Source organism: Euprymna scolopes, chromosome 15 (genome assembly GCF_053919585.1).
Source record: "Euprymna scolopes isolate OS-2025 chromosome 15, ASM5391958v1, whole genome shotgun sequence".
Taxonomy (NCBI): domain Eukaryota; kingdom Metazoa; phylum Mollusca; class Cephalopoda; order Sepiida; family Sepiolidae; genus Euprymna; species Euprymna scolopes.
In genome coordinates this window covers 42,362,024-42,375,809 of record NC_136496.1, presented here as the reverse complement: position 1 = coordinate 42,375,809, position 13,786 = coordinate 42,362,024, and the positions used below count along the sequence as shown (strand labels likewise).

General features: G+C 31.7%; 1 protein-coding gene across 1 annotated transcript in view; it reads right to left on the bottom strand.

Moving 5' to 3' along the window:
• LOC145294234 (lipase member M-like) overlaps positions 1–13,786 on the bottom strand; it is an 83,294-nt gene that overhangs the window by 31,154 nt on the left and 38,354 nt on the right. Inside the window, exons 5-8 of the mRNA XM_080141340.1 lie at positions 10,856–10,942; positions 7,850–7,996; positions 6,153–6,224; positions 1,692–1,763 (exon numbers count right to left, since the gene is read on the bottom strand). Of these exons, the coding sequence (XP_079997466.1) occupies positions 1,692–1,763; positions 6,153–6,224; positions 7,850–7,996; positions 10,856–10,942 (378 nt within the window). The remainder of the gene's footprint in view (positions 1–1,691; positions 1,764–6,152; positions 6,225–7,849; positions 7,997–10,855; positions 10,943–13,786) is intronic.

Sequence of the window (13,786 nt, the reverse complement as noted above, 5' to 3'; positions counted from 1 at the left end):
ACGTGACGTCTTTGCTGTAGCGTCCATCGCCAAAACGGAAGTGGCAAAGGTTTAAATTAAGGCTAATCAATCGAAAAGAGGGGATGACTTTAAAAAATATCGGCCAAAAAAGTGACCCCTCCTTGTAGAAAGTTGTGAGTGAAGGAATTAATGTTTTTAGTCAATTTTTCGGTATTTGTCGTCCGAAGTATCGATCTTCAAAATGATACCAATTTCGTGAAAATCCGTCGCCTCTGTCGAAAGTTTTAGGCATACATACAGACATATAAACATTTAAACAGACAGGTGAGATTAATATAATAGATTATATTGGACCTAATGTGTAGTAAGGATTTAAAAAGTTAAAAAAAATGACTCGTGCGCCACCACCGGGAATCGAAGCTAAAACGTTTAGCTACCGATTTACTGTTTTCTTTGACGTTAATTCCTGTGCTATGAAGATATATTTGCTGCAAGGCTGAAAATTAAAGCATGAATCAATAGCTTTTACGTTGCGCATGGATTTTCGTAATCCTGTCGTTCGACCTTATACTGGCAAATTCCATTTCTTTAATTTTCACACTTTTCCACGGATTTTTCCCTACTAAAACCTAAATATAAAGTATCGCAATGTTTCGATTACCCTATATATTAAGTTTCATCTCTGTAGACAAAAACTGACAGAGGAGATGGTAGGCAAATTATATATATATATATATATATATATATATATATATATATATATTTTTTTTTTTAAAGGAGATTAGAACAATAGTCTAAAGAGCAGAGTGTATTTTAATGTAATAGTGAAATTACTAGTTTAATTAAAATACAGGAAAGAAAAAGTGTTCGTTGTAATCACATTACTATATATATATATATATATATATATATATATATATATATATATATATATATACATGCATAAATATATATGGAAATGGTTTTGTGTTTATTATAACCTTTTTACGCAAATATTACACAAGTATAAATCGTGTAGAATATCAGCATGGATATAATTACACGTGATAATAAACTAAGGATGATCATCTCATAAGAAACTCAAAAAAACTAATAGGAATTAATTAAAATCAATGTTTAAAAGATTATAAAAATTAGATAGATCTTTTGCAGATCAATGCAATTCCACGCCCATATATAACAAAGTTGGATTTTCTTTTTAAATGAATAGGAAAAAAATAAAGGTTTTTAATATAAATATCAACATGCACCCTCACACACACACAGAGTATAGATGGATACAGAAGAAAATATGCCATTCGAGGTTAAAGTTGAAATTCATTAAACAACATTAATCTACAAAAAAGAGTGTTAAGTCCGCTAAAAATATTTTAGAGTTAGGACTTTAAAAATAAGAGAATTATCATTCTGACAAACTCTATAGATAAGCACTTTGAGATTTATGCACAAGGAAAAGAAAAAAATATATTACATTTGTAGATCTAATAAGCTAAAAGTAGTCAACCGAGAAATATACAAGCACGATTATTTTTTTGTTTTTTCTATATGGAAATCTCTAAAAATATTCCATTCATATGCTTCTGTAGATCAACTTTGTCTTTGAATGATATTAATTTGGATGCTATTTATTCCAAAGTTTCATCATATAAAGTTTAAATAATGTATCGTTTTGATGCTATGATGTTTCCACCAGGAATATTTATTAATTAGGTTGAAATATGGCTACTTACCATTCCATATTTTGCAATGTTACTTAATTTGCTGTGATAGTCATATTTGTGTGAGTCTTTGCTACGCATCAACTGCAATAAAAACATAAATAGAACATTAAATAATAGATGACGAACGCGTGATTCGTTAGCTTACAGCCAGTTTTAATTCTACTTGCATTTCATATTATTCAGATTGTTGGACGTAGTGATTATATATTAGGTGTTATTCACACCATAGTTGGTCGATATAACGCCGACCCTCTTTAAGTGCGTCTTGTTGAACTCAGGGATCTATAAGAAATTTAAACGGAAACGTTTATTTAATCTCTTGGGGGTATATTATCTTAAGTAAGTTAAACCTTTTACTCGGTCATAGTTGAAGAACCGATAGTAAAGGCAAACCAAATTAAATCTGTGTTTAGCTGGAACTTGACAATGTTTATATACAGGGTGGAACGATAAAATTGTCGCCCTAGGAAAGACGACATGATTCTCTTCCCGTTTTATGAAAACTGTTTTTTTTTTTAATGCAAACCATCTACTAGTTAGCCAGTTGTGTACAAATTTCATGAGCGATAGGAGCCTTCCATCATGTCTTAAAGTGACACAATGATCAACGAGCGAGATCGGAGATGCGCCGCTGTACAACTAATGCTCTCTACTGATCCAAGCTATGACAACAGGACCATTTCCAACACCTTTAAAATGCAAATCCTGACGGTTCAATATTTGAGGGCACAACTCACCCAAGTTCCCAGCCACAGACATTGTCTTTAGTGTGGTTTCAAGTGAGGGCTACATCATGCTATCTTACATCTTTCAAGTCAGCTTTTAATTCAACACCAACACAACATTAAGACTGAAGGCGGCTACATAAAATAAATGTTAGCTCTACTACGTAATCAAGTTACCAGAATTAATTCTTTTAATAAAAGTATTTAAATAAAACTGTAGTGTTGATTTCTTTAATGCGACAAATTTATCGTTCTACCCTGTATCTAATTTTTTACGTTTCCTTATAAGATAAACCTATGTACACTCGATTCTTACGTAAAACCCGTTTATCGAACTAAGTAAACATTTAAATACAATATTGAACATATATATATAACATGCTGGTAATATATATGAACTGACACCAATGTTTAACCAATGAATGGTGAAGTGTTGTCTGTTTTTTATAAAATAAAACCATCCCGGAGACCCGCGAAATGAAAGATAGTTCAACAAAAACAATAATTTAGAAACATAAAATACAGAACACTTAAAAGTTCTATCTGTTTTTCATATGAAAAAAAGGTTTACAGTATTTGTAAGTTATATTTAGTTTCCAAAATAATTAACATCGGCACCCAGCACCTTCTGCACACGTGTCTCTCAATCTTCTTGCGGTAGAAGTCGGGGTTTTGGATGTAAAGAAGTTCCTGAAGATTTGCCGCAAGTCTGATTCATTAGTGAAAGATTTACAACGAGGATAATTAGTCAATGAGTAGAAAACCTGGTAATCGGATGGCACAAGGTCATTTGAATAAAGTAGATGGCACAAAATCCCCCATCCAAGTTGATGTATTGTATCTCTGATGATTCGAGCGACATGTGACCTGACGTTGTCATGGAGAAAAAGCATACCTTAGGAATCCACCAGTGCTGACTCCTTCTGGCGCAATTCTTGTCATACACGTTTCAATTGTTGCGAATATAGAACTCTGTTAACAGTTTGAACTGTTGACAACAATTCATAATGATCAGTTAACAGCCTGTTTACCAGACACAAATATAATCTTGAATTGGTACATTGACGGTCTTGCAACATAATGGACGGCATCCCGAGCATTAGCTTTGGATGCTTGGGAGTTTCGTATAAAAAACACTTGTTATAACCGTAAAGCAGTCAATTGAATAAGTATGCGACACGGTTGGAAAAGAACAGCGAGGTATAGGTTGCAATTAGTTGTCCCCTGTTTACTTCCAAGAACGTTTACAGAAACCACTTGCTCAATTTGTAGTTCTTATCTAGATAATTGAAGTGAAATATGTTCATCGGAAACGTTAAACTGTCTTACCACATGTTCGACTACCGTTCTTTTCAAAAGCCGCCTTCATTCTAGGCCTATGGTCGTGTACTGCGAGGCTCATCTCGAGAGAACAAATCTTCCAACTTGAATTTTGGAAACGAATGCTTCGCAGTTCATCCATTCACAGCACTATCTCCAAACGTTTGACATATACGACGACTTAATGCAGCTGATTTGAAGTCGTAAAACAAACAGCTTTGAACGAAATCTCTAGATATTTTCTCACAGCTGTCAGGCTTGGACGGACTCATTGCGCATATTTTTATAACGTTTGATATTTTCATTCCCGGCAGTTTAAATTTGAAAACAATTGCCTAACACATTTATGATGTAATTAAACTTTTTTCAATGGTTAATTAAAAAAAAGAAAAAAGAAAACTGGCCGAAATTTTAGTTACCTAGTATAAAAAATATATAGCTAAATCCAGGTTTCAGTCAAACTTGTTTATTGGAATGAATGAGCATCTACATAAATACTACTTACATACCAATTCAGGTAATTCACACACACACACACACGCATATATATATACATGCATACATACATACATACATATATATTTATATTAACGGGTTCAACACGTTGCAAGCAGTTTTTGAAATAAAATGAATTTATTCATGGTACTTTTCAAACCACGCCTGGTTTTATAGGTTTCTTCGTTCACTATGTGATTAACAAAACTCTACCGTATCGAACACGTTTCCGTTCTCCTCCCACATCGACATGTATGGCCAAATCCAGTCACAGCCACATGTTTTTTTTTTTTAAATCTGTGCTGTTCTTTCCGCTGCTATGTATGGCCAGACAGAACGCGGTCGTCCATTTTTGTTCAAAGTTCATATTGCATATTTTTAAAAAGTTCTTTCGCATGTGCTTCCAAGTGGTTAACACCTCCCACATGATTTTCCAAATATATTTCGCCGGTACATTCCACGCCTCGCTATCGCGGCTCACATGGTTCCAAATCTCTGCCATCTTCTTTCCCTTCACTTCATTCACTGTGACATCAACTCGCACCACATTTTGGTTAGATGCCGCTGATGTTAACAGTTTCGTGACACACAGACACACACAGACACACACACAGACACACACAAACACACACACACAAACACACACACACAAACACACACACACATATATATATATAATTATTAGTAAAATTATTTTGTATACCTAAAGACACTAGCGTTTTGGGAATCATCAGTGCACAGAGTCACGATTACCTCCGGTCGAGAGATTCGAATCCAGTCACGAAGACATAGCTTACACCATTAGTAAGGAACTGACCCCTCGACCAGCGTGATTCGCGGCGAGAATAAATTGAAATTAACATCTATAAAAGGGTAAATGTCATTCAAGAAGGTCGAGAGTAATTAAGTGATTTTAGTATCACGTTCTGCGCACGTGGGTTAAGTTACTGACTTTTTAAAATTTAACGTAAAGTGCACAACGATAAGAAACCAAATCGTAAACATATATATATATATATATATATATATATATATATATATATATATATATATATATATATATATATAAAGTGAGTAAGTGAGAGAAATATCGAGAGAGAGAGAGAGCAAGAGAGAAAGAGAGAGATATAAAAAAGGAGCAAACCAAGTAATGTGTTTTGTTTCCTTTTTATTTCTCTATTTTGTCAGAATATATATATATATATATATATACATATATATATATATATATATATATATATATATATATATATTTCCCTATAAGAGTTTGGAATGAAAGGATACTCTAACTTAACATCAAAATCTGACCCCCAAGATCGCCAGGAGCATGGAATATGTGCCTATATTAAAGATGGCTTTCCATGTGGTAGGGAAATCTCCAAAGAAGATCCTAAGTTATCCTATATGTGCTTCCGAATTGCACTTCTGCGTTTATACTTGTTCTCTATCGCTCCCACAACAGCTGAGTTACTATCTGAGAAAATTGACAACATTCTATCTGTTCATCCTTCGGCTAACATTCACGTCTGTGGAGACTTCAATGTTAACAATGTGGGATCAAGTAAAGATTAGATATCTCGTAGCAGATGACAAATACTGGCGAACATTTCAAGTGACACCGGTTGTTCGACTTTGACATTGCCGGTGATATTTTGTAAACACGTCAAATAGCAGGCATGGCCGAATGTTCGCGAGCAAGATTTTTTTTTTAAATATATTAACAAACTTTTAAGATTTAAAAGAAAAAATATATTTACAAAACATGTTTTTTAATATTAAATATTTACAAAACTTTTAAGGATAAAAAAAATGTTTTCTATTCACACAAAACTTTTTAATGTAAATAACAAAACGAACGCAAATTTAACAAAATATATTTAAATAAATGACACATCTTTTGTTTAAAATTGTTGCAGGTGTAAATACTCACCTGGGCCCAATGCACCAAATTTTGTACAGATGTACCGGCGGGTGTGTGTGTGTAATAAACAGTGAGGCGAGACTGCAATTAATGAATACAATAAAAGTTAAAAAAAAAAAAAACGAAAAACAAAAACAACAATTCTGACGTCTTTTTAAAATTCGATTTCCTACTGTCTGAAAATCAACTTTTTACAATGGCTGATGAATAGACAATTTTAAAGCTTTAATTTTAATTTTAAAGGTAGCACACACTGATATTTATTGAAAATCAAAAATAATAGAAAATGAACAGAGGTATACGTGTACCGTATTCGCAGTAAGATAAACTGGACTTTTTACACTGAAGAAAAAAAAAGAGACTTCTAACCAATCATAATCAATTCACTTTATAAAATGGCGTATTTCCAATTCTTTCTCAAATTTTGGCATTACATAATTATACTTAAATCAAATTTAATATTTGTCAAGAAATAAAATATATAAATGGTATAAAAATATCCTAAATAAACGTGCTGTTAAATATTTTTAATCCTTAAAAAGTATTTTTTTTACATAAAAAATCAATATGATCTGGTGACTGAATGGTGATTTCATTACTATGGAAACTGTGTAGAAGCCGATTATTATACAGAACAATTAATTGACATCTACTGTTTTCGTTTGAATATGACAATCATGTTTCTACTTTATATCATATTAAGAAAGTTGTAGACCTCTCAAAATACATTAGACTTTTTTAAAAATTAAAATCACATTACTAGATATTAACCAATAATAACGTATTATTTCACCGAAAATTTAAGCATGGGGGCATTTAAATGGAAAGAATTGGGGTTTATTAATAAAATTGCAATAACATGTTTTTTAAGCATAATATCTTTGATAATTTCTGGGTATTTATAACGTTTACCTCATTCTTTCTCTTAACTGTTAATATGAATGAATCCACACATAAATAGCATTTCTTTTTTAGCTTGAAATGATCTAATAAGCTTGTTTTTGTTTGTGCTTTTAAAGTTTATCAGCATCTTTTTACATTCTGGTCTTGTGATGTAATATTCAGTGATATGATGTCACGTTCGTTTGATACCACTTCCCTATGTACGTGAATTAACTGCCATAATATTAGTGGGTATTTATTTGCTTCCCCACGAGAGCCAATTAGACACAAGGTCGTCTTTTTAATGTGGGGGGGGGGAAACCAGCTCCCCAAAGGCAGGGTCCAAATTAAAAAAAAAACTAGCAATTGTCTGATATGAAAGGTTGCCCCCACATTGACAGAAACTGACCACTTTAAGTGCAACATCTGAAGAACACATGCTACACTTTGATCTTTTACTCTTGAACCTGTCAATATATTAGTGTGGTCAAGAATTTATATATATATATATATACATATATATAAATATATATATGTATATATGTATATATATATATATATATATAAGAAAAATTGAAAATTAAATAGTAAAAACATGAGGAACTATTTTACCGTATATATATATATATATATATATATATATATATATATATATATATATAGAGAGAGAGAGAGAGAGAGAGGGAGAAAGAGAGACGAATAGATAGTGATTTGAAAAGGTATATTTGGGATAGAGACTAGCATTACTTTAATTAAAAAGAGGCTAGAAGCTATAGCCATTACAAAAGTGAAAACGGGAAGAGGAAATGTTTTTAAGAACGTACCTTGTTCATATGAGGACTAAATGTTCCTCCAATCATTTCTCCCATCTTGACACAAGCTGACATTGATCCGCACAATGTTGTTATTAACGAATCTCTTTTATGACTGGTGCTGAAAATTGATTTTCTTCCCAAAGTGAGGAACAGAGTCTGCAAAATTAATAATCATTAATAATTAAGACAATGCGTTATAAATAGATGGAGCGAAAGATTATATTTGTTAACATTTTAAAATCATTTATAAAAAGAAATCTTCAGGTACGTTTAGACAAAGCGTTCACTTCGAGTCAATCCACCAATCCGAAATCAAACATTGTCAGACTTTTCCACCATCTGATCCACTCACCATGCTTCAACTTTAGCTACTATTATAGTATTTCCCATCCTGCTTCAACCATACTTCGCATAACAAAATAAACGTATTCTGTATTTAAACTCTAATTTAAAAGCTTTGGGAAGTGTAGATTCATCTCTTAGTAATTAATCCTCCCCTGTCAATCTTGACGCGGAGTGTTAACATCTTTAATGATTCATTGCATCGGTTAAGGAAGAATTTTCTATTCCTCTCTTTAAAAAATATCACAAAGAAACTTTTTAAATGTATATACAAGACTATAGAATGTATTGCAATATACCATTTGATCTTCGATGCTTGAATAGTAAGATGTTAATACGATCTAATACGATCTGGTCTAAAAACTGTTGTGGTTCAAAATATACAGCTAACCGGTAGGGAAGCCAACCTTGATGAATGCTGTCATAAGCGTACTTAAGACCTGTCATCTAAACGAAGATTATGTTTATTGTTCGTATTTCGTGAATAGTGTTGACCAATATACTTTCCCCAGATGGGCTACTATAATGATAGGAGAGAATGCGACAATGATTCACTTATAGTTTTGATGATTCACTTATAGTTTTAGATCCATTTAAATAATTGATATATGTTTCCTTAACTATTTCCTTTGGTCATAGTTATTTTCAAAAGAAGTTATGGTAGCTGAAAACATCCCTACTCTACGTAGGAATTCGTATCAATTTTAAACTAAAATTAATACCAAGCTTTGCACAATAATTGAATGAGAGGAAGTCAAATCGCTGTAACTAATGTACTATAACAACATTTCGACAAATATAAAATTGAACCAAGCAAAAACGTAGAAATGAAACGATTGTTTGGTGACGTTATCATTTTTCTAGCTTCCTAATTACATCAAAGTATTTTCAAGTGTAAACATATATAATCATATTCAATTAATTATTGCATCTCATTTATTATAAAATGCTCATGATCAAGGAGGAAAATAATTTAATATATGGAATTTTTATATGAATTATAGACACAAAACAATGAAAAGTCAATTAAAGAAAAAAGATTTTAATAAATTGACAAACATCTTCTGGGCGTTCGAAAATATATTAATTTTTTTTTAGCACGCATATACGCTTATACACGGATATTTATTTCTTCTTTTAAAGACTCATCAGTGTGGTTCTATTCAATCAATGCATCTACCTCAAGCGTTGAACTCCGGATCTCAAGTCATCACATATTGCGACAGCCCAACATTTTCTCTCTTTCGACCGGTTTGCTAGTTGATGAAGCAGGATATATTCTACCGTATTTAATTACGCTTATTCGTTTCATGAGAAGATTCAATTCTGTTCTAATATATACCTATACGCACATGTGTATATACTCACTTACACTTAGATATAGTATCTGTTTTTGTTATTTATTAAATTAAATCCATATTTTAGATGTAAGAAACTACGCAACTTTTTCGATTTAATAAAACATATACAAAGTATTTCAATACGTAAATTTTATAATAGAAAATTTTGAAAATAAAAGAAGGAATTAAATGGAGAAAACAAAACAGGCATACGGCGTAGAAACTGAATGACAGAAGAGTAGAGGCATATACAGGGTGGTCGCTAGAAAAGCGGGATATTTGAAGGTCAGCGTAGATCATGAATAAAATGCGTGATTGCTATTTTTTGATTGCTTTTGTAGTCGAATGGGTGTGCAATCTGCATATTGATTTCATTACATCTTGCTTATTTATTTCTTCAATTTAGATTTTGATACCCACATCATGGAATGATATCCCACAAGTTACATTTCAAAACGTCACACGAGCTTGGATTTCTAGGTTAAGACGCTTCAGTGAAGTGCACGAACGACATTTTGAGTATCTATGAGTATAATATAACATTTGTCTTCGAAAAACTTTGTAAAAATTATTCTTTGTAAAAATAAATCGTTGTTTGACAAATTTCCCGCTTTTCTAGCGACCACCTGTATAACGTGACAGAGAAAAACGGAAATAGAGAGATATAGATCGACAGTTAAATATACAAAGGAAGAAAGTGTTTGCTATTTCCGTTCTATAAACGTTATATAGAAAGTTAAAAGTGTTATTATAAATATGGAAACACTTTCTGAAAACTGTAAATATGACTTTTAAGTTTAAAGCGATAAAATTTTGTTCTTTGCTGCCTCGTCTTTTTATCATAAAAGAAAGTAGCATTTTTTTCCTGCCTAAGCCTAGCGTTAGACTGAGTTTTCATGGATAAAACGTCTTTGCAAAGGCATATACCCGTGTAAAATATTACGTGGACCGGTTTCCCTGCTGACAAAAAATTGGTCCTTTGAAAATCCACTCTCTGCAAATTATTTTCAAAAATGTCATCAGCGATCAAATACACTTTGATCAATGCCATTGATCAAACACTCAGATAGTGTTTCTCACTGACAATCATTCCGTCTCATTAACGTTCCGTATTATTTGGATTATTCGAACTAGTATTTTTATCTTTGGTGCTGATAGTTCGAATAATTCAAATAGTACAAATTATAAAACCACATCTGTAAAAATACAGAAATATAATATCATTACTATTTATCCTTGGCTTGCGATTGGCATCGTAATGGGGTGATCCAATATTAAAAATAACAAACAAAAAATGTTATCTAAAATAATATAAAATAATGCTGTTTATTACCTGATCGCTCAATGCTGAATACGACGTTGCTGTCGAGGTCATGTGTGCAGCATAGCCGACTGGTGACAACGTACCCAAAAACCGAATCTGAATGAGACAAATCAATAATAACGAAAGTGATTATATATGTTATATTATGTGGTAATGTTGCATGTTTAAAACTGGACGTATCTAAGCAGCCGCTTGACTTTGCCAGCAACATGAAGCCAACCACAGGATTATGCCGATCGTCGCCGAGGATAAAAATTTACCAACAGTATAAATCAAAAATAATAAGTAAATGGAAATCATAGATATAAAAAAAGAAAAAGAAACAACGACCTATCTTAATTTCTCTTTTATTCATTTAATGTTTCATGGCAAATATATTTTTTACGCAGGGGGGAGAAGAATTTACTATAACCATTTTTTTGTATACTTTTGGCTTCAATTTTATTTTATAGATAATGAAACAAAAGTTTCTTTTCTACAAAAGAAATTATGTATTTGAAAAGTTTTTAAAAAACGTTCAAAGTAACACATTTTTTTCAAGTACTTTTTGCTTTGTCCAAATTTGTATTTTGTAAAATAAATTGCAAGAAAAGGTTTTAAAAACATTTCAATTGTTAAATTTTTTATTTATTTTCTTGTCAAAAAATTGTAAGAAAATGTTTGTGCACCTCCAGCCACATCCGTCGCTTAACGATCCTCTCTTCACAATGATGCATGTAACGCCACATGTAATGTAGTTCTTTTAAGGATCTAATTAATTTCTGATTTTAACTAATAAAAAAAAACAAAAACAGAAACAACTACTTATTCGGGTGTCTTCACGTGTTTGTCTAACATTCATAAATTCATAGTGTTGTTAGTCTCCATGCTTCCCATTAATATCTACAAGTTTTCTTTTTTTTTATTTCTTTCTCTTTCAATATTTATCCGAAAGTCGTCTGCTTGTTGCCGCATATTTTGATTGGCTAATAGGTATGTTACGGCAGATTATAGGCAAACCGGAGCGGTTGACATTATGTTCCGGGCAAAGCCGAGCGAATGCTTAGATACGTCCAGTCCAAAAAAACAAATCAATTAAAAAAAAAATTACATGCAAGTGATTATATGTGTTATATCATGCATGGTGTAGTTTACGTCCACTTTGTGATTGTTGTTCGATCGGTTTCCGGGAATATAATTCTCTAGTGATGGTTTGAAAAGTTCCCCTAACGCGAACGAAATGAATTCTTATTAAAAACTACGATGTTTTTGTTTTTGTCATTTTTCATGTAATATTATGAATATTGCCTAATACTTATATTGAGCAACCTAAAAGGATTTAACCTACACAAAACTCCATGAGGATAATCCAACGCGGATTCAGCGACACACACACACACACACACACACACACACACACACACACACACACACACACACACACACACACATATTTATAATTATGTATGATCTTACTAACACTGTATCGTACTTATTTGTTATTTCTTTGTCTTTACATATATATATATATATAATATATATATATATTATTTATTTATTAAAAAGTATGTTACATATTACAGTATTACTGAGGCTTACCATGTTTTCTGTAACGTGGATTGCCATTTACCGTTTTAAAGACCGTTACCATCTATACAAATCTCTAGCGACTCACGAAATGAAAGCATAGTAGAATTGAGTTCAAAGATTACTGGCAAAACTTTTCGGTGAATTCGCTTAAAACTCCCTTTAAGAGAAAATACCGAATCAATAGGGGAACGTTCGTTTGTATATCTTAATCGTAACTAAATGTCGATTGTATATTTTAATTGTAACTAAATATTAGAATAAACTAAATCCAATATGAAGATGGATAAGATATAGTAAAATTCTTTTGCAACCATTTTAATCGACTTTCTTTAATAGTTTTTTTATTTTTATTCACATCATGTGTCAGAGGAAGGCTCATGAAAATCGAAAGTGTTTGCAGATATGACGAGTTTCTGTTAACACTCAGGCAGAAAAGAAAATCATTGATCCACCAACTCAATAGCCGTTGTTGTTTAATTACTGTTGTTTAATCACTCATTCATATGTACATATATATTTATAATTATTAAATATTATGTAATTATTCAAATTATTATCCAAATATTTTCTTGTTAGAGAATCCTCTGTGTGGAGATATCTGTACAGCCGGTCACACAATTCGAATCCGACTGACATGAATAAGCTTTTTAACCAAAATCCATTCATCTTAAGCAATGTGGCCGTGGTAACAGCTATGCAGACTGAAGAGAAATAACGTCTGTTATGTTTTATCAAGCGAACATGTCGTAAACATGTAAAGGAATTTATCAAGTATTTATCTAATTATAAAACTTTTTTTATTATCCACATATCAAAATCAAATGTCCCACCCCAACTGAGAAACAATCTTTAGTATAGAGTGAAGTCTACCGTCGGTTTTCGATTCGGACATAGTACATGAGCCAATTTTTAACTCAATTTCGATATAATATAATCCGATTTCAATCGGATTATAACTATTATATATATATATATATATATATATATATATATATATATATATATAATTTTAAACATTAATGTTCATCTATGTTTTTCCAGATGCCATCGGGCCAGAATTGCGTGTTCTATTATTTTTCCTGCCATTATTTTTTGAGAATAAACATTTGCTATAAATATTTTTATTGCACCTTCAAAAGAACCATAAACTCAAAATGAAACAACTTTATGCTCTCAGCTTTTTTCCTCTAACGAAAATGTGCTAAATATTTGGCAAGTAAGTTTAAAATTAAAATATTAATGCCATTGTTTAAATGTTAATATTGCTTTTCATTTAAATGTCTATATGTATAGTTAAATCAATATATTTCACTATTCATCTCTGTATACACTTAATACAGAAGGTCGTATGAAGTTTAATGTTGACCACTC